The sequence below is a fragment of the Peromyscus eremicus genome, chromosome 19, assembly GCF_949786415.1.
Source record: "Peromyscus eremicus chromosome 19, PerEre_H2_v1, whole genome shotgun sequence".
Taxonomy (NCBI): Eukaryota; Metazoa; Chordata; class Mammalia; order Rodentia; family Cricetidae; genus Peromyscus; species Peromyscus eremicus.
The window spans coordinates 26,984,077-27,010,384 of record NC_081435.1 but is presented as its reverse complement, the minus strand read 5'-3'; the positions used below and the strand labels follow the sequence as shown (position 1 = coordinate 27,010,384).

At 42.4% G+C, this 26,308-nt stretch overlaps 1 protein-coding gene across 1 annotated transcript in view; it reads left to right on the top strand.

The window, feature by feature from the left end:
- LOC131896149 (protein diaphanous homolog 1-like) overlaps positions 1 to 25,231 on the top strand; it is a 49,201-nt gene extending 23,970 nt beyond the window's left edge. Inside the window, exons 3-18 of the mRNA XM_059246730.1 lie at positions 7,045 to 7,071; positions 8,584 to 8,739; positions 10,108 to 10,209; positions 10,543 to 10,673; positions 10,848 to 10,934; positions 11,924 to 11,987; positions 13,310 to 13,449; positions 16,893 to 17,001; positions 17,872 to 17,982; positions 18,152 to 18,270; positions 19,009 to 19,125; positions 20,034 to 20,149; positions 20,868 to 20,932; positions 22,896 to 23,075; positions 23,728 to 24,420; positions 25,085 to 25,231. Of these exons, the coding sequence (XP_059102713.1) occupies positions 7,045 to 7,071; positions 8,584 to 8,739; positions 10,108 to 10,209; positions 10,543 to 10,673; positions 10,848 to 10,934; positions 11,924 to 11,987; positions 13,310 to 13,449; positions 16,893 to 17,001; positions 17,872 to 17,982; positions 18,152 to 18,270; positions 19,009 to 19,125; positions 20,034 to 20,149; positions 20,868 to 20,932; positions 22,896 to 23,075; positions 23,728 to 24,420; positions 25,085 to 25,216 (2,349 nt within the window). The 3' untranslated portion in view covers positions 25,217 to 25,231. The remainder of the gene's footprint in view (positions 1 to 7,044; positions 7,072 to 8,583; positions 8,740 to 10,107; positions 10,210 to 10,542; positions 10,674 to 10,847; positions 10,935 to 11,923; positions 11,988 to 13,309; positions 13,450 to 16,892; positions 17,002 to 17,871; positions 17,983 to 18,151; positions 18,271 to 19,008; positions 19,126 to 20,033; positions 20,150 to 20,867; positions 20,933 to 22,895; positions 23,076 to 23,727; positions 24,421 to 25,084) is intronic.
- The last annotated feature ends 1,077 nt before the right edge of the window (positions 25,232 to 26,308 follow it).

The window sequence follows — 26,308 nt, the reverse complement described above, 5'->3', positions numbered from 1 at the left end:
AATTAATATTCATTCCTCTCTACATAAAAAATATGAAATATAGTATATCAGTATGTTCACACGCTGGGCGTAATGACACATGCTTTAATTCTAGCATTTAGGAGGCAGACAGATTTCTGTGAGTTGGAAGCTGATCTGCTCTACATAGTGAATTCCAGGTCAGCCAAGGCTGTACAATGAGAACCTGTCTCAAAAAAAAAAAACAAAAAAACAAAAAAAAAACAACTATTTCATAGAAACATTTTTTAAACTTTTGGTACATAACATGTATATATTAGCTGTAAAACAATGTCATTATTTTAGATAAAATATTTAAAATATAAGTTCTAAAGATTAAAAGATGAACAATGGGCCTCCCATAAATTTGAAGAGTGACTCATAATTATGTAAAGAGTCCTTAATTTAATTATAACTGATTTTTTTAAAGAAATAATCATTGAGGGGCTGAAGAGATGGCTCAGTTGTTAAAATCAATAACTGCTCTTCCAGAGGACTTGGGTTCGATTACCAGCACTCACATGGAGACTAACAACCTGTTGTAATTCCAGTTCCAATGGGTCTGATGACCTCTTCTGACCTCCACAGGCACCAGGCATGCATGTAGTGCACAGACATGCATGTAGGCAGAACACCCATACACATAAGTAAAGAAAAATCATCAAAATGAAAACATATCATTTGATATTACCAGTTTCTGGATTAGAGTTTTTTGTTTGCTTGTTTTTATTTTGACACAGGGTCTTACTGGCCTCAAAATTCCCATTACCTTGCCATAGCTTCCTGAGTATGGGATTATAAGTATACAGTGTGATATTCAACTTCTAGAACATTCTTTTAATAAAAAACAGCCTTTAACTTACAAATGTTTACACTGAAGCTATACTATTGAAGCAGCTAATATCAGGTGTGTTTGCTTCTGTACTTTGTCACTGTCAGACACAATGTAGAGAATGTCAAAGTAAGAGGAACCCATAAAGGGTAGTTGTTTCTCATTTGAAAAAAGAATAAAAATAACTTGGATTTATTTTAAAGTTTAAAGTTTGTCGATTCCACTCTGAGGACAAAAAAGTAGTAAAGTCTGTTAATTGTTCTTTGGCATTAAAAGCCTTAACACAAATGTTTACACTTTACATCTAAATACACATCTGCTGATGTTCTCCATTAGGAGGGAGTCTGTCTGTTCATTGCAGTGTGGCAGGACATTTCATTGTTGTCCTGAGCATCCAGGGATATATGAGGTACTGTCCCTGTAACCAAAACGCCCAACAGAAACCACTTAAAGAAGGAACTCGGAACTCTCTGCCTTGTTCTTTGAGATTGTAGGCATTAGCTGTCACACCAGCTTGAATCTGTTATGGCTCAAGAAGATTCAGTCCATAGTCACTTGGACATATCCTTGGACAGGTCATCATGGCAGTAGGAACATATAACAGATGAGAGCACTTCGTTTTATGGTTTACTCCAAAGTAGGGGTGAAACAAGCTGTCAGGAATAATGAACCCCCAAGGAACTTCCCCAAGTGACCTTCTTCCCTCACCTAGACCCCACCTAAGGTTCTACAACCTTCCAAAATGCTACTACAAGCTGGGGCTCGAAGAAGCCTTTGGGGATGGGGGCTCAGTTCAGTCCACCACAGAGAACATTACAGTTTTTGTAGTTGTTGGCTTCTTTTTTTTCCTCCTTTCATTTTTAAATGAATGAAGTGTGTGTGTGTGTGTGTGTGTGTGTGTGTGTGTGTGTGTGTGTGTGTGTGTGAGAGAGAGAGAGAGAGGGGGGGGGGGGAGGGAGGGAGGGAGGGGCGGGGAGAGAAAGACAATGACAACCCTCAGGAATTGGGACTGCACTCAGGTCATAAGGCTTGGTAGCAAGCATCTTTACTCCCGAGTCACCTCCTCAGCCCTGTTTAGTTTTTGAGACAGTCTCTCACTCTTGTAGTCTAGGCTGACTTCAAACTCATAACCCCTAGCCTCCTTAGTGTAGGATTAGAGGCATGTACCATCATTCACAGTTTGAGTCTTATTTTGGTGTAAGATCTGTCTCTATATTTTTTTAAATATCGATGCCTTATAAACTTTAGAAAATCAATTTGTTGTTAATCACAAAGTAACTTGTGATTTTGTTTAGTTCAGTATTTATGTTTCCTTCAGCCCCTGTTTTTGTGGTTGAAGGTTTGAGTGGTAGTACATAGTGGACTCCTCTGCAGAGACAGCAAGTATGATGAAGCACTCAGTATTTGCAGATCATGGAAGACGGTGAGTAGAAGCGCTTAGAGCTGAGTAGGTGATTAGAGATTCCTAAAAGGTGGAGGGACATTGAGGCACCAGGCACAAGTATACCTTCAGTAGCATTTGTCTCCGTGTAGTGCATTGTTTTCAGTTCTTTCACTTTTCATGATCTAGGAATGTCTTTATCTTCATCACAGACTCCATAAAAAACTAACAGTTTCGGTGGGTGCTCTAGAGATGGCTCAGCAGTTAAAAGCACTTGGAGGGGGGCATTCAGTTCCCACTACCCACAAGGAGGCTCACAATCACCTATAACTCCAGTTCCACAGGATCTAATGCCTCTTCTGATCTTCTTAGACATTGGGCACACCTGTGCACATTTGTACATGGAGACATTTACACATACACATAATATATAAAAAAATTAAAACTAATTTAAGCAAACATTGAAAACAAAGCCATTTCAAACCCTGTGTATAGAATCTGTAAGAGAAAACATGCAGCACTGAGTGAGTAAGCCATATTCTCAGGATCCTGTAGTAACAGGTTTCCATTTCAATAGCTAACTTGCTGTTTGTTTGGGTATTTTATTGGGTTCAGAAATAGAATTTGGTCTGTGCTGTTATTTGCTTTGTTGGGTGTTGCTGCCCTCTGTTGGATTTTCTTGGGAACTGCAGCTTTTCTGCATGGCTTATTTCTGTGGTCCTTATTCCAAGTTGAACACTGAAACATGGCTTATTTTATTTTGTTTCTTTATTTGTTTTAGTATATATTTTTTGAAACAAGGTCTCATATATCTTAGTCTATCCTTGATCTCACTGTGTAGCCAAGGATGATATTGAACCCCTGATTCTCCTGCCTTCATGTCTCTATTATAGATGTACATCACCATGTAAGATTTATGTGGTGTTGAGAGCAAACCCAGGACCCTCCTGCATGCTTGGCAAGCACTCTACCAAATGAGTACATTCCAGGCCTCCAAAAATTATTTTTAATTATTTTTATAATGATGCTCCAGGAAAGCAAGGGAAATGGGCATTTTCTTTCTTTGAAATGTTTGTGTGTGTTTACTTATCTATGGCAGGATTACTGTTAATGAAATGGGAAGAAGGCAGAAGAATATGGGAACACAGATTTGAGGGCTCCGGGATCTGAAGACTTGTAGTCATGTGACTGATGATTCACTCTACCTGTCTGGGTGTTAGATTCTTCAGTGACAGAATGAAGAGGTGGAATGGATGGATGGTGAGGGCTTTTCAAGGACTGGCTTTTTAGGTCCCTGGTTCTACACTCCAGGAACTTTTTAGTCTGGAGGGAAGTAGAGCAGGCAATCAAAAGAAAATGGTAAGCCCACTCTCGGTGCTGTGAGTCAGAGAGGTAGCTATTATTTCGGAAACACCAGGAAAGGCACCTATCCAAGAGGAACAGTCATCCTGCCAGGCCTGCTGGGGTTAGTTAGCCTCAGTGTAGGCTGAGGGAGGCAGCAGTCTAGGGAAAGGCTGGGGTGGTAAGGCAGCACGAGCTGTTTGGACCTGCAACTAACTAGGTCAGCATGTCCAAAAAATAAGCATTTGAGGGAAGAGGGTTTATTCAGTGGAAGCCTTGCGGGGAAGGGTAGCAGAGTCATACACCATGGTAAAGAGTTTGGGTTTTTAGTTGAAAGCAATGAATTTGTTTGTTTTGGAGACAGTCTCTTGTAGCCCAGGCTGGGACTTCTTATGTAGCTGAGGATGATTGTGAATTCCTTATCTTTTCATCTCCTTTCTAGTGCTGGGACTACAGGTGTGTTCCACCCCACCCAGCTTTAGGGAGAGTATTTTCAGATCTGATTTGGAGAATGGATATGGTGTAGGCCAGACAACTGAAGGCACCCGATAGTTTCAGAGGCCATTGCAGTGGTACAAGCAGGGACCCAGGGTAGAGGAAATGGGTGGAAGAGAGATGAACCGAGAGTCTGTACACAGAAAGAACTAGGTGCTAGTTTCTTTAACTTAACCCACTGCTGTGGATTGTCTAGATCCGGGTTCTGTTATCTAGATCACATTCATCCCAGAGTTCCTTGGCTGTTTCTTGGTTTTTAAGAGAACATTCTTAATTTGGGGCCAGTGTTGAGATAAGATGAACCTTGGCTACAGCAACTTAAGCTGCAGGAAAGTTGCATGTCTTTGTGGCTTGTTTCTAGATGCCACTTACATCACTTAAGCCCTACAGTGCTTGCATACAGTTACTGTTAATTTCAGTGTGTTGACCTATGAAGCTGCAGCTTATTGCTGCTGCCCACCCCTGTCAGACAGGAACCCTTTCTATGTAAGCTCGGGTTGGTCTTGAACCCGATATGTAGCCCTGGCTGCCTTGAACTTTGAATCCTTTTGTTTTAACCTCTGGAATGCTGGAATTACAGGTATGCATAATCACCTGTGTGCCAGGTGACTTAGGGATACAAGATAAGGAAATATTTTGCAGTCTTCTTGGGTAGTGCTTTCTCATCCTCCTGTCTGAACTCCCAGTAAACAGTACACGTGAAGTTCATGGGTGCTGAGCAAGGTTCCCATGTTCTCAGACAAGTGGTTAGTGCTCAGTCAGTGTGTGTGTGTGTGTGTGTGTGTGTGTGTGTGTGTGTGTATGTGTGTGTATGTATGTGTGTGTGTGATTACATGTAGAAGAAAATAGAAAGCACCTAGTAATTAAAACTTAACACCTATATAATTACTGTACATGTCAAGAAATAGAAAATTATAAACACTCCAGAAAACCTATTTGTCCTCTTCCTTGGTCATAACCTATAGTTGTCACAGTTAATCACTGTTGGATATTTGAGATAATCATGCCCTTTATAATTTTTTGTCTGTTTGTTTTTGTTTTTTCGAGACAGGGTTTCTCTTTGTAGCCCTGGCTGTCCTGGAACTCGCTTTGTAGGACTGGCCTCGAACTCAGAGAGAGAATGCTGGGATTAAAGGTGTATGCCACCACACCTGGCACTCTTTTGTTGATTGATTGATTGGCTGATTTTACATTCCGATCAAAGTTTCCCCTCCCTCCCCTCTTCCCAGTTCCTCCTCCACCCCATCCCATCCACTCCTCCTCCACTCCTTCACGGGGGAGGGGGAAGCATGGATATCAGCCAGCCCGAGGTATACCAAGTTTCTATGAGACTAGGTGCCTCCTCTTCTATTAAGGCTGGATGAGGCAATCCGGTAGAGGAATGGGTACCAAAAGCTGGCAGCACAATCAGAGATAGCCCCTGCTCTCACTGTTGGGAGTCTCACACAAAGACCACATTAGACAGCTGTAATATGGGCCTACATCAGTCCATTGCAGGCTCCCTGGTTGTCGGTTAAGTCCTTGAGCCCCTGTGAGCCCAGGTTAGTTGGTTCTGTGGGTTTTCTTGGGAGCCCTTGACACCACTGGCTCCTATAATCCTACCTCCCCTTCTTCTGGAGGATTCCCTGAGATCTGCCTAGTGTTTGGCTCTGGGTCTCTGCATCTGTTTCCATCAGTTGCTGGGCGAAGCCTTTCTGATGACAGTTGGGCTAGGCACCAATCTATGAGTACAGAACGATATCAATATGAATATAGAACAATTAGGAATAATTTCACTGATTTTTTTTTTCCTTTTGTGTTTGGTTCTAGCCTATATCTCTGGGGTATCCTGCCTCTGGGTCCTGGCCCTCAGGGGTGAGCTCCCTCTCAGGGTATGGGTCTCCATCTGTCCCAGTCATTAGTTGGTCACTCCCGTAATTTCAGTGCTGTCTTTACCCCAGCTCATCTTGTAGGCAGGACACATTGTAGGTCTGGAGCCCTTTATAATCTTACATGTTCTTCACTTAGTGTCAGTGGATGAACTATTCTGTGTATTTGTGAGTAGTTGAAAGTTTATTCACTTTCTTTGAATAGCTGTTTTCCATTGGACTGATGTCGTCTCTTGACTATTTAGATTTCCTGTTTCAAGTATTACCATATGTCTGTGCATGCTTTTATTCTTTATACTTAATACTTTATACTTATTTATACTTAAGTGCACATTTCAGCAGGGCAGATACTTATAAATTGCTATATTGAATTATAATGTATATACATTTTATTTCACCTGATGATGTTGGCCCAGTAGTTTGTGCTAATCCCAGCAAAGTGTGAGAGAGCCATTGTTCCTCTACAACTAGACAGATAAAAAGCTAGGGATCAGACCCAGCGTCCTGTATACAATCTGTGTTTCTGTCAGTCTTGAGAGTATGAGCTGATAACTTCATTATTATGATTTTATCTACTTACTTCTTTATTGCTTGGACCCAAACCTAGGGCTTTTGCATGCTAGGCAAGGACTCCACCACTGCCTTTTTAACCCATTCTCATCTTCCTTTTAAAATTTTGACGGAGAGTCTTATATTTCATGGTCTGCCTTGGATTCACTCACTAGCCCACACAGATTTTGAATTCACAACCCCCTGCCTTAGCCTCCCAAGTAGCTAGGATTACAGGCTTGTACCACTAGGCCAGGCTTCACTGTGATTTTATTTTGTGTTTCCTTGTTTATTGATGAAATTGAGCACTTTTCGTAAGTTGGTTGGCCATTGGTTTTAAAATCTGTTCAATTCTTCACTCTCCCACCACGTGAGTCTCATGTTACTGTTCTTCTAACTTCTCTTCTTCCTTTCCGGAGCCTGTGCTACGCCACACCTTATCTGTTAGCGTGTGGAAGGTAGCTTAGGGCTTTCTATTTCTTTCTTTGCCTTTCTCCCTTCAACCATTCTGGTGTTTGGGAGGTTCCTTGATATTCCACTGATCTCTTTTTCTTCTCCCTCCTTTTTTCTCTGTTTCCTAGACTTTGAAGAGGCTCATGGCAGATGAGGTAAGGAAATGTGTATGGGGCATGTGCATGTGCTGGCTCGTTTTCTGCACTCTTAACATTTACCGGTTTCTGTAATTTTAACTTGTTTGTAATGGAGCATGGGTGAGAATACCCCAGATCTTTTCTAACTTTGTTTAACCCATTGCATGCTTTCTTTGTTTTTTGTTTTTTTAACTTCTACAGTTGGGCAGTTTTTAACTAGAATTCAATATATCTACTCAGAAGCATGTGTGTGTTTGAGGGAAGAGCAGTTCCAGGTTTTAAAGTACAAGCCCTGTGTGATTGGATATTCATGGTTGTTGACTTGATTATATCTGGAATGAACTACAATCCAGAAGTGAAGGGTACAGTTGTGATCCTGCATTCTGGATGCCACTTACATACATGCTTTTTTTTTTGCATACAGTTACTGTTCTTTTCAGTGGGTTGAGCGGAAGAAGCTGAAGCTTGTTGCTGCTTCCACTCCCCTCAGGCAGGGTCCCTTATTATGTAAACCTGTGTTAGCCTTGAACTTGATATTGGTCCTGGCTACCTGAACTCTCAGCCTTAGCTTCTGGAATGCTGGGATTACAGGTGTGTGCTACCATACCTGACTCGGTGACTTTTTTAGAAAGCAGCTGTGCTCACCACTATATCCCCAATGCTGTACTCCTCAGTGGCTCTTTTTGCTGTGAGCGTTTATATTTAACATTTGAGGATGGTTCATTAGTATTTGTTTAGCAGGGAAATAGCATATGTACCTCTAAAGTAGAATATATTCTTTGTTGAGTAGATGTCATGCAGAGAGATTTAAAAGACATGTTTTGAACTCTGGCTATTTTCATATCTCAAGTGCCATGGAACAAAAGGAAGAGGAAAGAATAGTTCTTGATTTTTTATTTATTTTTTTTTTAAGACATCTGCTTCTTTATCCCCTATGGCTTGTTTATCTTACACTCTGGTTACAGATACCTCTTGGAGGGAACGATCCTCATTAGTTATTGGGTAGCTAGAAGGAAACAAAGGACTCTTTACTGAGATAAATTTGTACATGAGATACTTTTGCCTCTGTGCTGCTAAGTAGGCTTAGAACAGCAGGGGAAGTTTAGAACAGTTTTCTTTTTAGAGAGCTTTTAAATTGATGTTTGTTTTTTGAGACAGAGTCTCTCTACATAGCACTGGCTGTCCTGGAACTCACTATGTAGACCAGGCTGGCCTTGAACTCATAGAGAACCACCTGCTCTGCCTCTTGAGTGCTGGGATTAAAGGTATATGCCACTTCACCAGCCTAGAGAGGTTTGAAACCTTAATGTATCATTTTCTTTCTCTTACACTTTAGTATAGGTGAGAATAAAGTCAGTGTGCTGTGTTAGATCTGAGGAAAAATGATTTCTTCTTTTGTGTCTTAGAAACCTTGACTGCATAAACTAAAAATACTAAGCCGGGGTAAGAGGGTAAAGTGTTGGCTATTTGGTGTTTGGTTTGTTTAATGAGGAATGTGGATCGTTGCTGATACTTCTTTCTGTTTCTTAGCTGGAGAGATTTACCAGCATGAGGATTAAGAAGGAGAAGGAAAAGCCCAATTCTTCTCACAGAAACTCGTCTGCATCGTATGGAGATGACCCCACTGCGCAACCATTGCAAGACTTCTCAGATGAGCAAGTGCTCGTCTTCTTTGAGCAGATGCTGGTGAGTCACCTTCCGAGTGATGTTGCCCTCCCAGCATGCATTTGTGGGTATTTGTCTGTCTCTGGTAGTTGTTTTTAAATGCATGGTCTCCTAAGTTGATGTTTACTATAAAGAATTCTAGGCTTAATGTGAAATGTTTTCATATTAATCCCATGAAATAGTGACTAAATATGTAAATTCCAGTCACAGGATTAGAGTCTATGAGGTAAACGTGGGCATGTCTGATTACTGGCTGCCTTGTTAATGGGTGTCTGCCTGGCAGTACTCAAGCCACAAAAATGTAGTGTGAGTGGACCAAGCCCTATGGTAGTGTGGTGACCACTTTGGGGCTAAGTCGGAGAAACTGAAGTGGGGAAGCATTTACAGTGAGCTCTGTACAGGAATAAACTGAGTAATACAAAGGCCTCATTTGCCTGAGGTCCTCTGTTGAGTGGGGAATTTGGAAAGAGATCGCTAAAGCCAACTTACTAAATAGAAGGCCTTTAAGGATTGTAGTTGAGGTCGGTTTAGTTGTGAGCTATGCGTGGTTGTGACTTACTTTGCTGTCTCTAGTGAGAACAGGGACACTTTGAGTGGACACTCTGCAGTAACCAGTGTAAGTGATTAGGCCTCAGAGTTCGGGCAGGTTTTGTGTTTTACAGCAGCAGTTCTCCAGTACTTTAATGCAGAAAACATTATGTATGGCTTCCTCTCGGTAATACAGAAGAACATGCATCGAGTCCATTGTTTCCTGGGGAACCGTCAGAAGTGTGTGTGTTTTAAAGTGTCCCGTGATGTGAAGGCATAGCTCAGTGGTAGAGTGTATGTATACCCAGCTTGTGTGCCAACATGCAGGTATCATACCAAGGATAGTGTCTGTGGGGATCTGTACTGAAATGAATTAGATTTTATCCCTGAGGAATTTTTATTGGTTACCATAACTTAAACCTCTAGGAATCAAGAAAAAAAATTTGTGGGGGCTGGAGAGATGGCTCAGAGGTTAAGAGCACTGACTGCTCTTCCAGAGGTCCTGAGTTCAATTCCCAGCAACCACATGGTGGCTCACAACCATCTTTAATGAGATCTGGTGCCCTCTTCTGGCCTGCAGTCATACATGCTGTATACATAATAATAATAAATAAATCTTTTAAAAAAAAATTTGTTCAATAATAATTTACTGTGTTCAACTCATTGTTAAGTGTAATAAATATTAAACACTAAAAACTTACAAGAGGCAGGGAGATCTCTGTGAGTTCAAGGCAAGCCTGGTCTCCGTAGTGAGTTCTAGGACAGCAAGAGCTACAGAGTGAGACCCTGTCGCAAAAACAAAAAACTTAGAAGGTAATTTTATTTTTTTCTCTCTGCCTCCCTGCTCCCTCCCTTTGCTAGGTGGATATGAACCTGAATGAGGAGAAACAGCAGCCTTTGAGAGAGAAGGACATTGTCATCAAGAGGGAGATGGTGTCCCAGTATTTGCACACTTCCAAGGCTGTAAGCTCTAGGGCAGGTGCTCACAGGAGGCTGCATCCTTACTACGGACCTGCTTATTCTGCTAATTTGACAGAATGTTCTATGTCTCTATCAATTCTGCTTAATCCTAGTAGATAAGCTTACTCTTGACTCACTCTTATTTGAGTTGCCACCTTTTTATACTTTTTCCCCTGACTTGTACTTAAATTCATGAACTATTTATGCATCTCGCATAGTTTGGTAGTTTGTATAATGGGTGTCTGTCCTGGTATTTTTGAAACCATGTTGGTGAATATTAGCTCACAACTTAGGACTATGCTCAGTATTTGCTGACTTTTCTGTGCCTCTTTCCAGGGCATGAACCAGAAAGAGAGCTCTAGGTCTGCCATGATGTACATTCAGGATCTGAGGTCAGGCTTGCGGGATGTGCATCTGCTTAGCTGCCTGGAGTCCCTTCGAGTCTCTCTCAATAATAACCCTGTCAGGTGAGAATTCTGAGGTAACAGTCCCAGAAACTCATGCTATTGTTCATAATCAAGGGAGGCAGAGAAGTATGAGGAAGGTCTGGATTGGGAGGAAAGGGTTTCTAGGATAGATTTGCCAAATAGCCTTTATTGATTTAAGTTGATACTGTATTACCTTTCATCTATTCCTTACAGCTGGGTGCAGACATTTGGTGCTGAAGGCCTAGCCTCCTTATTGGACATTCTTAAACGACTCCATGATGAGAAAGAGGAGACTTCTGGGTAAGGAATTTTGGGTCTTTATATTTTCTAGGTTGAGGGCCAAAATGGGCTTTGCATTAAGGGAAAAACAACAGTTATATTCAGAATCATGGAGTAGAGGACTACGCTGTTGGATGAAAATGAGGTTTATTGTGGAGGAAATGAGAGGATGAGAGTGTAGAGGGAGGAAGATATGGACCAGTAAAGATGATTGGTTCTTTCTCTGTCTGGAAAGAGGGTCTGATTTCGTCTTCAGCTGTACTGTGATCTGGTCTGGACCACATTACACTTGGAGTCTTTCTTGGAGTATACTTTATTAGTTTGGGTTTAGCATTACAGCAGTCTTCAGGATTGGCATACATTCTTGAATATCAAAAACCATTTTAGGCTGCTATGCTACCATCCAAGGTGCCCAATACTTGTGGAATCTTTTCTGAGACAAACAAACAGTACAGGGATTGGGTCTATGTGTGCTTTCTCAGATATGAAGCCTTTCAAGTGTTAGGCAAGGAGTAATAGATAGAATTTAGTACCTAGCTACCTAAAGGGAGTTAAGGGATGGAGTTTTGTTTGCACACTTAACACACTTTTTAATAGTGTTGGGATTCAAACTTAGGGCCTTACACTTGCTAGGCAAGTATTGTACTGTTGAGTTATGCCCAACCCCAAATTGGCAGGTTTAATACTAAATTTAATACTAATTTAATTTAATACTAATAGAATTTAATACTAAATTCTCAAATTGCAAGGGTATTAGCCATTTGATTATCTTTGTTAGTGTTTCTGGGTCAAGTGCTTTGTGATGTAAGGCTGTACTGCCTTTTGACATCACAGCATAATGCTGTCATCTGTGAACATGCTGGGCAGCATTCATAACTGACTGTTAGATTCTACTGAGCGGCTAGTTGAAGACATTTTTAATGTCCTTGTTTGCAAGATTGAACAATCATATGGAAAGAGTGTGTATTATAAAATAAAGGGACTTCACTGATCATGTTTTCTGTGTGCAGAAACTACGACAGCCGGAACCAGCATGAGGTTATCCGCTGCCTGAAAGCTTTCATGAACAACAAGGTGAGGTTTTCCCAGTGGGACCCCAGCCCCTGTCTAGATCTTCATTAGTTCTCTTTGTTAGCTCTGCCAGAGGAAGAAACTGAGGTTCAAGGCTTTGTCTCTCCTTTCCATACTGTAACTACTTCACTGCCACGTATATGAGCCTCCGTGGAATTCTTTCCCTAGTTCTGACTTCTGTTTCAAAGGGTAGGCTAAGTGTTCTTGTACTCTATGTTCTTTCACTAATCTTGTTATTGGACCTGTAGTTATTGTTTGGGATGTTTACTTTATTTCCTTCCCTATTTCCTGCATTAAATCTGTCCCAATCTCAACAAGTCCGAGTTTCCCTTAAGTGTGTTTGAATTCGTGTTGGTCCTGCTTCCACCTCCCGAGTGCTGGGGTTACAGGTGCCAGTGTGCCATTTCTTCCAGAATATTCATTCCTACTCTAGGTTTTTTTTTTTTTTTTTTTAAAGACAGGGTCTCACTATACAGCCCTAGCTGTACTGGAACTCACTCTGTAGACGAGGCTAGCTTCAAATGCACAGAGATCCCCCTGCCTCTACCTCCTGAGTGCTTGGATTAAAGGTGTACACCACCACTCCCAATTTAGGATTTTTTTTTTCTCATTTATTTTATATTTAAACTCTAGGAGCCTGTAGTTATTGTTTGAGTAGATATCTATTTTCTTTGCTATTTAATTTTTCTGTAGTTAACCTACTCCTTAGGGTAGGGGGAGGATGATAAAAATCAGTTTTTAATCTATGAAGACATAATGTATGTCTTAGGAAATTTACTTTGTTGTAATCATCTCTGTTCAGCTATTATTGGGAAAATATTCTCTACTCCTATGCTAGTTTCTAGAGTCCACAAAGCAGGTGACTTAAACGACAGAAATTCATTGTCTCAGTTTTGAAGGATGGAAGTCCAAGATCCCATGTCAGCAGGACAGGTTCTTTCTGAGGCTGGGAGGGAGAATGTGTTCCGTGTTTCTCTCCTGCTTTCTAGTTGCTCATGGGCACTGGTTTATCGATGCATTATTCTCATTTCCGCTTCCTGTTCTTGTGATGTTCTGTATGTGTGTGTCTGGGATGTGGATTTCTCTCTTATATAGGGGCCGGGCATACTGGATTAAGACCCTGCCTTACTCCAGCGTGGCTTCATTGTCATTTAGCTTATCTTATCTGCAGTGACTATGTCCCAAGAGGCTACAATCTAGGGCTCTAGGGGGTTAACATTCTTCCATGTATTTGAGGAGATAACACTCTACTCGTCAGAGTCCTGCACAGCCCTTGTTTATGTGTGTTATTGTTAAGCCTCCCTCCTCTGTTCCTGTCTTACCAGTTTGGAATCAAAACCATGTTGGACACAGAAGAAGGAATCCTACTGCTGGTCAGAGCCATGGATCCTGCTGTTCCTAATATGATGATTGATGCAGCTAAGCTGCTGTCTGCTCTATGTATCCTACCACAGCCAGAGGACATGTATGTGACTCGAGCTATTTCTGCGTTCTCATTTTACCGTTTCCTTGTAGCTTAGAGGAAAATTGAGTTATTTAGGTGTCCTCTTGGTCTTAGAAGCTAAATATTACTTCTCAGAAGTGAATGTTAGGGTCTTAGTGCAGGTAGAGTATCTGAAGATCCATGGTGCTTCAAACAGAAACTTTTTTTATACCATCATGATACTCCATGTAGAAAATTCCATACTGTGAAACTTGGTTATATGTACAGTATTATTAGCAATACTGTATAAAATTACCTTCAGGTGGGCTGGAGAGATGGCTCAGAGGTTAAGAGCACAGGCTGCTCTTCCAGAGGTCCAGAGTTCAATTCCCAGCAACCACATGATGGCTCACAACCATCTATAATGAGATCTGGTGCCCTCTTCTGGCCTGCAGGTATACATGCAAGCAGAACACTCTATATATAATAAATAAATCTTTTAAAAAAAAAAAAAAAATTACCTTCAGGCTATAAGGTATTTGAAACATGAATTTCATGTTTAGGCTTGAATATCATCCTGAAGATAAACTCATTTTGTGTATGCAAATATTCCAAAGTATTTTTTAAATGATCTATAAGACATGATTTAAGGCATTTTGAATAAGGACAGTTACACCGATTTGAGAACAGATTGTATCTGGCACAATAACTCTGAGTAAAGGCACTTCAGGACCTACCATAGTAGGAGAGAATGAACCCCAGTAACTCTGACCTCCGTGCACACACCATGACACATGTCACAACACACACGCACACAAATACAAATGTAATCCTTTAGTTGAAAAAAGGAAAGGCTGGTGAAATAGCTGAGAGGGTAAAGGCACCTGCTGCTGAGCATGATGACCTGAGTTCAATCTCAGGGACCTCCATGGCAAATGGGAAAAGTGACTTCCACAAGTTGTCCTCTAATCTATGCATGTGTATGCATGCACATGTCCGTGTACATACACACACACACACACACACACACACACACACACACACAAATTAAAAAATTTAAGCTTCCTAAATGTTGATGACTGATGTGTCCACTGAAGTCTAATAAGGGGACAGAGAGATGGCTCAGGGGTTAAGAACACTGGTTATTCTTCTAGAGGACCCAGGTTCTATTCCCAGCACACACATGGTGGCTCACAACTATCTGTTACTTCAGTTCAAGGGAGTCCAATGCCCTCTTCTCGTACCTGGGCACCAGGCATGCACACAGGCAGAACACTCACATACAGTAATAAATTGTAAAACAAGAAAAAGTGTAGCAGGCTTATGTCTTAGATAGAGTTTCTATTGCTGTGATGAAACACCATGACCAAAAGCAAGTTGGGGAGGAAAGGGCTATTTGGCTTACATATCCCAACTTACAGTCCATTGAGGGAAGCCAAGGCAGGAACTCAAACAGGGCAGGAACCTGGAGGCAGGAGCTGATGCAGAGGCCATGGAGGGTGCTGCTTACTGGTTTGCTGAGCCTACTTTCTTATAGAACCCAGCACCACCAGCCCAGGAGTGGTCCCACCTACTATGGGTTGGGCCTCCCATATCAATCGCTAATTAAGAAAATGCCTAATAGACTTGCCTACAGCCCGTCTTATGGAAGCATTTTCTCAATTGAAGTTCCCTCCTCTCAGATGACTTTAGCTTATGTCAAGTTGACATAAAAACCAGCCAGCACAGCTTACCTGCTGCATCTCCATTAATATCTGTTTTACCTGGAACAGAGGTTTCTTTTTTTGTTTTGTTTTTCGAGACAGGGTTTCTCTGTGTAGCTTTGTGCCTTTCCTGGAACTCACTTTGTAGACCAGGCTGGCCTCGAACTCACAGAGATCCACCTGCCTCTGCCTCCCGAGTGCTGAGATTAAAGGTGTGCACCACCACTGCCCAGCGATGTTTTTTTTTTTATTGTCATGTGTATATTTAATTTTAGAAGCAGCCTATTATCTTAATAATCCAACCATATTAAAAGTATATGAAGTAAAATTTTAACAGCCCATTCCTTTCCCAAATCCTGCACTGAAAAGAACCATTGCTAAATGGCTTAGATAGAATTCATGGGCTTTTTTCTTTAACCATAAACATTCTGTTTCCTTGATTCTTAGAAATCTTGCAGTCTTAGAGCTGAGAAATGCCCATAAACCATTACAAGTATACAACAGATTTTTGTTTTCTTGGAAGTGTTGGTTTAACAAAGTAAAAATCATACCCCCCCGCTTTTTTTTTCAGCTCCCCGCCCCCTTTAGATTTTTTAAGGCAGAATTGTTTTGTAGTCTGGACTGGCTACAAACTCATATAGTCCAGGCTGGACATGTCTGATTCTCTCGTCTCAGCCTCTCAAGTTCTGGAGTTACACATGTGTGCCACCGTATTCAGCTTCAGCTTGGTTATTTTTATTTATCAGTAGATTTGGGACATCATTCTTCATTGGTACTTAATAGAGTTACCTTATTATTTTTAGTGGCCATATAACATTTTACACACACACACACACACACACACACACACACACACACACACACACACAGGCACGCACGCACGCACACGCACATCAAATACTACAAACTGATGCTGCCTTCTGTCTCATTTTTTTAATATTTCTTCTATTTCTAGACTTTAGGTATACTTATGCAGATTCTGACCTTGCTGTAGATGATAAGAATTTTTTTTAACCATTACTAATGATGCCATAACAAAACATCTCTATGCATAGTTTCTATTACATTTATCCTTTTGTGTTAGATAGATTTCTAGAAATGGACCACATGTACTGTGTATTGGAAATTGATTAGTACTCTTTTTTTTTTTTTTTGGTTTTTCGAGACAGGGTTTCTCTGTGTAGCTTTGCGCCTTTCCTGGAACTCACTTGGTAGCCCAGGCTGGCCTCAAACTCACAGAGATCCGCCTGGCTCTGCCTCCCGAGTGCTGGGATTAAAGGCGTGCGCCACCACCGCCCGGCTGATTAGTACTCTTAATAGTAAATGATCCTTAAAAAGTCAGAGTAATTTTTTTTTTTTTTTTTTTGGTTTTTCGAGACAAGGTTTCTCTGTGTAGCTTTGTGCCTCTCCTGGAACTCACTTGGTAGCCCAGGCTGGCCTCGAACTCACAGAGATCCGCCTGGCTCTGCCTCCCAAGTGCTGGGATTAAAGGCGTGCGCCACCACCGCCCGGCAAAAAAAGTCAGAGTAATTTATATTTCGTAGCTTAGAAGTCTTAATTTTGTATTCATGGTTAGGAGTCTAGAAAGGGTTTTAGGAAATTATTTTCTCAAAAGATAGTCCATTGCTTTTATCAGATTGTCATATCTGTGGGGGTTAAGAGAATAATTTCAGAAACCTGAGACATTGCTAATGGCTTGTTTCCTAATTGGTTTATTCCCTGTCAAACCCGTCCATGTCTGTCAGTACACCTGGGCAATTTGCTTTCTTTTGTCTTGGACAGGAATGAACGAGTTTTGGAGGCAATGACAGAGAGAGCTGAAATGGATGAGGTGGAACGCTTCCAGCCACTGCTGGATGGATTAAAAAGTGGGACCCCCATTGCACTCAAAGTATGTATATGCACCCTTAAAACTGGGCCAACAATAGAATAGAATAGAATAGAATAATTCAAAATGGAAAGACCAGAGTTCATTTGTCCTTCATTTTCCTGTGGTATGGGAAATTGAACCTAGGGCTTTGCTTATGCTGGGTAAGTCCCCTACTACGGAGCTACCACTGAACAAGGAGCTGGGGGCCCTTTTTAATTTTTAATTTGGAGATATTTTTAATTCATGTTGCAGTCTGGACTGGCCTCAAACTCATTATGTAGTCTAGGCTAGACTACTGATCCTCTTGCCTCCCAAGTCCTGGAGTTACACTTGTGGTAATTGACCAGGCAAGCATTGGTGATCTTCCTGCTCCTGAAGCATGGGTCTATACCACCAGATCTAGTGTCGTTTGCCTTTTATAGACTATGTGGGGGCTGGAGAGACGGCTCATCAGTTAAGAGCATATACTGCTCTTCCAGCAGACTAAGTTCAGTTCCCAGCCTCCTTGTCAGACAGCTCACAACTGTTTGTAACTCCAGCTCCAGGGCTATCTGACACCTCTGGTTAGGGTTTTGTTTTTTTTTTTTCTTCTCTGAAGAAAATGATTTTTAAAGAATTACTTTCCTCCTTGTGACATTGGGGGAATAAACCAGTTATTTATTAGTACATTAGGAAAGTCAAGGTTTTATAGTAATGTGTTATATTAGATCCTTGGATTCATTAAAACACTATTCCAGACTTGTGCTCAACAATGTTTTGTTGCTCTAGTAAAAAGTCTTTCCTATAGTTTTTATTCTGTATCTTTTATGGAGCTCCAGAATGTGTATAAATAGTGGAATCCTTATCCATAAGGCTTAATGCTGACGTAGCAGCTGGATTTGCTTGTTTCAGGTGGGCTGCTTGCAGCTGATCAATGCTCTCATCACTCCCGCAGAAGAACTTGACTTCCGAGTTCACATTCGAAGTGAGCTGATGCGCTTGGGGCTGCATCAGGTGTTGCAGGTAAGACACAACATTTCATTAGAAAGGCTGGATTGTTCCTGCCTGCTTGCACGGTCCCGATTGTCCTTGAGGTGATTCTGGTTTCCCACTTAAACACCAGATTGGAAGGTTTGGATTTCCAGGCACATAGGAAATTTTCGGGTCTCCTGACTTCTCCTGTCGTTGCCAGGAGCTTCGGGAGATTGACAACGATGATATGAAAGTGCAGCTAACCGTGTTCGATGAACAAGGGGAGGAAGATTTCTTTGATCTGAAGGGGCGGCTGGAAGACATCCGCATGGAGATGGAATATCCTTTTATGACTGGTGACTGGATGAAGGTGATGACTTAGAAGAGGGTATAAGGCTGGCTGTGGTGGCACATGCCTTGCATTTGTCTCCTAGCACTTAGGAGGATATCTTGAGTTTGAGACCAGCCTGCTCTGCATAGTGAGCTCCAGGCCAGCTAGGGCTACACAGAGAGACCCTGTCTCAAAAAAAAAAAAAAAAAAAAAAATATATATATATATATATATATATATATATATATATTATTAAACATATATATATGTTTAATAAATATAACTGTTGTCTTCATATTGCTGTCTAGCATAGACCAGGAAAGCCAATAAAGGTGATCTTTTTAACATAAAAGTATCCATCAGTCTGGCAGTCAGTGAAGGGGTAAAGTAACAGATGTTACATCCAGATTGCCCTCACATCCTAAAGCATCCATCCGGATCTGTATGTTTCCTAGAACACGATATCTTACTGAGATGGGTGCTCTGTAGAACTCTCTGAACTGACAAGCAGTCTTGCTGTTGTGTATTTGATTACCTGCCACAGGTAACTTTGATCTGGTTTTAGTTTCTGCCTTAGATTGTCAAGCTGAGCACTAGGAATCCTCTGTTGGTTAAGGGAGCAGTGATGCTTTAGGGACGCCTGTTGGAGTGGAAGTGGCGTCTTTTCCTTGAGCAAGCCCTCCAGCCCCCCCCCCCCCTCCCAAACAGCTTCTCACTATTTGATTTCCTTAGCCTGCTCTTTCCACTGACTTCGGTGAAGTCTTCCAGATTCTTTTAAACACAGTGAAAGATTCAAAGGCAGAGCCACACTTCCTGTCCATCCTGCAGCATCTCCTATTGGTCCGAAATGATTATGAGGCTAGGTAAGCTGATGTACCTGTGGGGGATTTTGAGTCTAAGTGGAAAAGCAGCATCCTTAACTTCAAATATTGTTCTAGAAAGTTTAAAAAGAAATGAAAAAGATGGTGGGTTAGGTTCATTAGTCACAGATCTAAAGGAAGTTATCAACTGTTTGATCGACATCAGCTGCTTTAATTCAGTTGCAAGGCACCTCTTTGGAATAGGTCATTGTGTAAAGTACAGTGTTCTTAGAAGGGAGTGGGTGAGTGGGGTAAGGATGACAGTAGAGAGAGAGATGGTAACCTCAAACTCTTTCTGGTTGCCTGGAAATAGAGAGCAGCAGTAGCATGACAAGAAGGACCATAAGAATCAAGCCTGACTTCATTTAGATGTGAAAGTATTGGCACTAGGAAGCAGACGTTAAGAAAGTATGTTGGGTGATGGACGGATGGCTCAGTATGCATACTGTTCTTGTGGAGGACCCAGTAGTTCCCAGCACTCATATCAGCTTCCACCCGTAATTCCATCTGACACTTGTGACCTCCATAGGCACTTTCATACATGTACATAAACACAGATACACACACAATAAAAAATGAATCTTTATGTGTATACATGCATGTCAGCATTTATGCTTTCCACATGCTTAGTACATGTTTTACCGCTGACCTACAGCCCCAGCTTGTAAGAGCTGTTGAGTATCTGAAGTAGAAAGAATAAAAGCTGATCTAGAAGAGGAGACTTTCCTCTATAACAACACACTGTGTCCTAGCACAGCAGTGGTGCTCTGTCAGCTTCACCAGAGCTCTTTTCAGAATACTTATCCTTAATTCTTTTTATTGTCAAAGCAGTTAACTTTTCTTGGTCCAGAATACTTATGGAAGTTACAGTTTGATTTCCCTTTGATAAGTCTGTTTTGTTCCTTTCATAGGCCACAGTACTATAAATTGATTGAAGAATGTATTTCTCAGATAGTTCTACACAAGAATGGAACTGATCCTGACTTCAGGTGCCGGCACCTCCAGATTGATATTGAGGGATTGATTGGTAAGCACGCTTTCCTACTCGGCTCCTCTGAACACTCAGTGCTTCTGCCTTGTTTCCTTCTTTCGGTGAAATTTCCAAAGACATCATTCTTGTCCCTGTTTTTGTCCTTTCTCAGTGTGCCCTCTGTGCTGGAATTATGTGGTCTCTTTAGTTTATTTCTGCACAAATTGAAAATCGTACCCATTCTTATGCACTACTTTTTGTAGAGACTTCAGCTGTTTTCTGACCCTGCTGGTCTCAGAATCGTAAGTGTCGCACATAGGCATCCTTCATGTGACTGCCTTACCTTGCACTTAGAAATCACAGCTTGAGGGCCAGCAACGTGGCAGTAAGTAGAGGTGCTTGCGTGCAAGCCCGAGACCTGAGTTTGTGCCCCAGATTCCATATGGTGGCAAGAACTGTTGAGAGTTGTCACCTGACTTCCACACTTGTGGCATACACATGTCTGTATTCAACACATACATGTACACTCCTGTACACTCACACACACACAAAGTCAAACAACTATGTAAATGAAATTTAAAAGAAAGTGTAGGTTGTGTTTCATTGAGACTTGCATTTCTTGTTCTAGTGTAGAGCATTAAGAAGAGTAACAGCAGACAAGAAGGACAGACAACTGCCCTTGAGTGCTGGAGGCTTAGGAGCAGAGGCGCAGGCTTAGGAAACCGAGACCTTTACTTACTGAGTTGTTTTCAGATCAAATTGTTTTTCTTTTCAGATCAAATGATTGATAAAACAAAGGTGGAAAAATCAGAGGCCAAAGCTACAGAGCTGGAAAAAAAGGTGTGTATGGGGGATCAGTGCTAGAGTGCTTGCTCATTGTGTGTGGAAGCCTCGGTTCAGTCTCTGGTGTCATCTACACATATGTGTATATGTAAAACAAACATATACAAGTAAATTTGGGATATATATATTTTTCTTTGAAGATAATTGTTTTTTGACACATGAGACAGTATTGTCTGATATTTTGAAAGCATTCAGAATCTATTCCTGGGGGAAATCTTTTTGTTAGTGAGAAAGAGGGTATTGATGTGAAATGAGAAACCAGAGGTGTTTTGCAACGTTCTCGGGCACCAGCAATCCAGCAAAGACAGATGCTCTGTGTACGTGTGCATCTTAAGTCTTACTGCAGGACAGTAGGAACTGGAATATGTCTCAATTCCTTTTATCTCTGTAGTAATTAAGGATTCCTGCTGTGGCTGGAATCGTGCAAGGCAGCTGTCCTGGCTTGTCGTAGGGTTACTATAGGTGTGTTGAAACACCATGACCAAAAGCAACTTGGGGAGAAAAGGGTTTATTTCACTCACAGTTCCATAGAACAAACAATTCATCATCAAAAGCACCGAGGGCAGGAACCTGGAGGCAGGAGCTGATGGAGAGGCCATGGAGGGGTGCTACTTGCTCAGCCTGCTTTCCTTTTTTTTTTTTTTTTTTTTTTTTGAGCTGAGGACCAAACCCAGGGCCTTGTGCTTGCTAGGCCAGAGCTCTACCACTGAGCTAAATCCCCAATCCCCAGCCTGCTTTCTTTTTTTTTTTTTTTTGGTTTTTTGAGACAGGGTTTCTCTGTGTAGCTTTGTGCCTTTTCCTGGATCTCGCTCTATAGACCAGGCTGGCCTCGAACTCACAAAGATCCACCTGCCTCTGCCTCCCTGAGTGCTGGGACTAAAGGCGTGCCGCCACCACCGCCCGGCCCAGCCTGCTTTCTTAAAGAAGCCAGAAACACCAGCCTATAGAGGTGGTCTTGCCCACAATGGGCTGAGCCCTCCCACATCAATCACTAATTAAGAAAATGCCCCACAGGCTTGCCTACAGCCCAATTTTACAGGGGCATTTCCTTCCTTCCTCCCTCCCTCCCTCCCTCCCTCCCTCCTTCCCTCCCTCCCTCTCTTCTTCTCTCCCTCTCTTTTTTTTTTTTCTTTCTTTTTTTTTTCTTTTGAGACAGGGTTTCTCTCTGTAGCCTTGGCTGTCCTGGAACTCACTCTTTGGACCAGATTGTCCTCAAACTCCACCTTCCTCTGCCTCCTGAGGGCTGCCCCACCACTACCTGGCTTTAGGGGCATTTTCTCAATTGAGGTTCCCTCCTCTCTGATGACTCTAGCTTGTGTCAAGTTGACATAAAACTAACCAGGACATGGTTAAAGGTCTTTCAAATCTCAGATTAGCTGACTTGGTTTCTAGCTATAAAAGCAGGAAGAATATGAACATGATCTCTTGTCTTCTCCCCGTTAACTTTGATGCTCTGGTCTCTTTTCAAAGCATTGCTTAGATGGTCAGGAAGCTCTATAGAGTAGTGTTGAGACAAAACAGGGAATTACATAGTGCCCTTACGCTCCTAACTGGGACAAGCAGCATCCTAGTTTGCTTTCTGTCGCTGTGACCAGCACCATGACCTGAAGTAACTGAGAGGAAAGGGTTTATTTCCTCTTCATTTGACAGTCTGTCATCAAGGGAAGCGCAGGCTGGAGCTTGAAGCAGAAACTAGAGGGATGCTGATTACTGACCTCTTACCTTTCTTACACATCCCAGGTCTCCCTGCCTAGGGATGGCACAGCCCACAGTGGACTGACCCGTCCTGCATCAGTTAGGGTTAGGAAGATGCTACACAGACATGACTACAGGCCCGTCTGATCTGGGCAGTTCTTCAGTTGGGGTTCCCTCTCCCCTCGACTGTAGGTTCATCTGGTGTTGACAGCTGAAGCTATGGCAGAAAGATGACTGGGAGTCTGATTTTTTTTTCCTTCTTTAGTTGGACTCAGAGTTGACAGCCCGGCATGAGTTACAAGTAGAAATGAAAAAGATGGAAAATGATTTTGAGCAGAAACTTCAGGATCTTCAAGGAGAAAAGGATGCACTGGATTCTGAAAAGCAGCAGATTGCAACAGAAAAACAAGATCTGGAAGCGGAGGTGTCCAAGCTGACAGGAGAGGTAATGACTGAGCAGGGTGGTAGTGTGCCAGCAGCTGCCCTCCATAGCTCGGCTGTGCTGGTCATGGGACCACATGGTCATAGGCTGCTTAGCTTCCCCTATGCTAGGGAAGAGCAGCTGGATCATCAGGTCGATGGCACGTTTCACAGCCATTTACTGGCTTTACTCTTGCTTTGGGAGTATAGTGTATAAGACAAAGCGTTTAGAAAATACAGAAAAATGTAAAGAATGATAAAAGTTACTTATGGCAGAATTCAGAAATAATGAATGATTTGGGAGTAAACATTAAACTATTGGCTTATTTGCCCATCCAACTTAGTCTGTGCTTCTGTGACACCTTCCTTCTCTTTTCTCTGCAGTTACAAATGCTTAGACAGCCTGCAGTATGCTAACTTGATCATTTGTACAGTTGGGGATTCACTGCATTGCCCATACTTGAGTTTTATAGTCGAGTAAACTCAAGACACACTAACACTAAGAACGTGAAGACTTGAGTTCTGGTTTTACTCTACTACTAAGTACGGTGTGACTTTGAGAAGAATCATGTGATCTGACCACTCAGAAATTTGGATTTAGTGGTTTCTTAGTCCTTTCCAGCTCCAGTAGTCCTTGAAGTGGGGTGAGAAGTACTTATTCTGTGTTGCTTCTGTAGGTTGCCAAGCTGTCAAAAGAACTAGAAGATGCCAAGAAGGAAATGGCTTCTCTCTCTGCTGTGGTTGTTGCTCCTCCTGTTTCTAGCAGTGCTACTGTTCCCCCTGCCCCTCCTCTGCCCGGTGGCCATGGCACTGTTATTCCCCCTCCCCCACCCCCACCCCCACCTCCTCTTCCTGGAGGTCTCGCTCCACCCCCTCCCCCTCTTCCACTTGAAGGTACTGGCATCCCTCCACCTCCTCCTTTGCCTGGAGGTGCGGCTGTCCCCCCTCCCCCTCCTTTACCTGGAGGTGCTGCTGTACCCCCTCCCCCTCCTTTGCCTGGGGCTGCCATCCCTCCACCTCCTCCTTTACCTGGAGGTGCTGCTGTACCCCCTCCCCCTCCTTTGCCTGGGGCTGCCATCCCCCCACCTCCTCCTTTACCTGGAGGTGCTGCTGTACCCCCTCCCCCTCCCTTGCCTGGAAGTGTTGGTGTTCCCCCACCCCCTCCCTTGCCTGGAGGACCTGGACTGCCTCCTCCCCCTCCCCCTTTTCCTGGAGGCCCTGGCATTCCTCCACCTCCACCTGGAATGGGTGTGCCTCCACCTCCCCCATTTGGATTTGGGGTTCCTGCAGCCCCAGTTCTGCCATTTGGATTAACCCCTAAAAAAGTTTATAAGCCAGAGGTGCAGCTCCGGAGGCCAAACTGGTCCAAGGTAAGTTTTTTCCCCAACATTAGATCTTAAACTACTTTTCTTGACTTATTTTTGTGCATGGGCAGGCTACCCACTGTTAGGGCTCACATCTGTCCTCCTTCAAGGTCTGCTTGTGTTTATACCTATGCAGCATCTCTGTTTCAGAACTCACACAGAAAGATCTCTGGGCCCTATGTGAATACATCCTAATTCAATTTAACCTGTCTTAATACATTGGCCTTTTCTCTGATAAAATGAGTGGTATGGTAGCTTGACAGCTCTCACTTCGCTGGGGGGCAAATGACTGAAATTATGCTTGTACAGCCCACAGTGTGTTTGGGACCCCTGTGGTTGGGTCAGTCTTTTGCTTCTAGAAACTAAGTTAAACATAGCCAGATTGGGAGAAACGTAGAACAAGGAACATTGGAAATAAGACTGTAATGCTCGTGGAACTAGAAGATTTGGTATTAGGAGGAAGATCAGCATAACTGATTTTGATTCTTGACTAGTTAGCAGCGAACAGACCAGAAGCATTATCCCCTGATCCTCATGAAGGGCACAGCTACTGTCTGTGTACCAAGTTAGTCACAGGCTAGTCAGCCTTGCTGATAATTGGAGTCACTTTTCTAGCACAGTGAGTTCAGCGTTCAGCCCAGTAGCTCTTACCTCCTGTCTGTTTATACAGTTTGTGGCCGAAGACCTTTCCCAGGACTGCTTCTGGACAAAGGTGAAGGAGGACCGCTTTGAGAACAACGAACTTTTTGCCAAACTTACCCTTGCCTTCTCTGCCCAGACCAAGAGTGAGTGCTCTCCCTGAGTTTTTCCCTTCCCTGGCGACGGTAGAAGGGGGTTGGGAAGATTGAGTTTTCCATTCCAGGGAAAAGAGAATGTTTTTGTATTATGGGGCTCCTGGGGCTGGGAGAGAGAATTGCTTGTAAGTATTTTGTGTCAGTATACTAACAGGGCTACATGGTACCAAAAGCTCAGCTTAGGCCCGTTGATAGTTAGCTTGAATGGATTATGGTTCTGTCTTAAAGTGTTGTCTCCAGACCAGAGTATTTAATTAGTGGGGTCAGCGAGTGCCTTGGACAGGTTGGGTGACTGAGCTACAACTGTCTACAATAACCAAGATCCATGTGTAATTCCTGTTCTGTTTCTTTCCAATATCTGATGCTTTTTCCTCCTGGCCCTTGGTTCCTGCAGCTTCCAAAGGTAAGAATGCAAAAGAGCCTTTTAGTTGGGTTGTTGAGTATTAGAGAAAAGGATTAAATAAATGTGAAGGAATTTCTCTTTAGAAGATGGGAATTTGCTGGTTTCCCTTCTCTCCCCACCGAATCCTCAGAGACCCACAGTGATAGTGCTGACAAAACAGGTTGGTTCAAGTGGAGGCTTCATATACGAGTTCCCTGTTGGCCCACGGTGAAACCTTATGAAACAGTGGATTGTGTTTCTTCTCTGCCATAGCAAGTACAGACTGACCAGTTAGAGGGCTTTCCTGGGGTTATATTACCAGGCCCAAGTGCTGTGACTTCTAGCCCATGGTTTCTAATAAATTCTTTTTCTTTTTTTTCTTTTTCTTTTTTTAAACCTTCATTGTGCTTGCCTTTATTTTAGAACTTTAGATTTTTATCAGGAAAGTGTTTGAGCTCTTCAAAATTGAGATGTAAGGAGGCCCCAGATCTCTACAATACAACACTGTGTTTACTTTGTTTCCAGTGATGTAAATTGCACAAGGACATCAGTAAAAGACCATGGTCCTTAATCCTTTCAGAAGTAGTTTTGAGAACCAGACTGAATATTGAACCAGTTCAGTGTGCTATGTTAGAGGGATTTTATGGTGCTGGAAACTGAACCCAGGGTTTTATGCAAAGTACTCTCCACTGAGCTACATTTCTAGCCCCCAATTTAG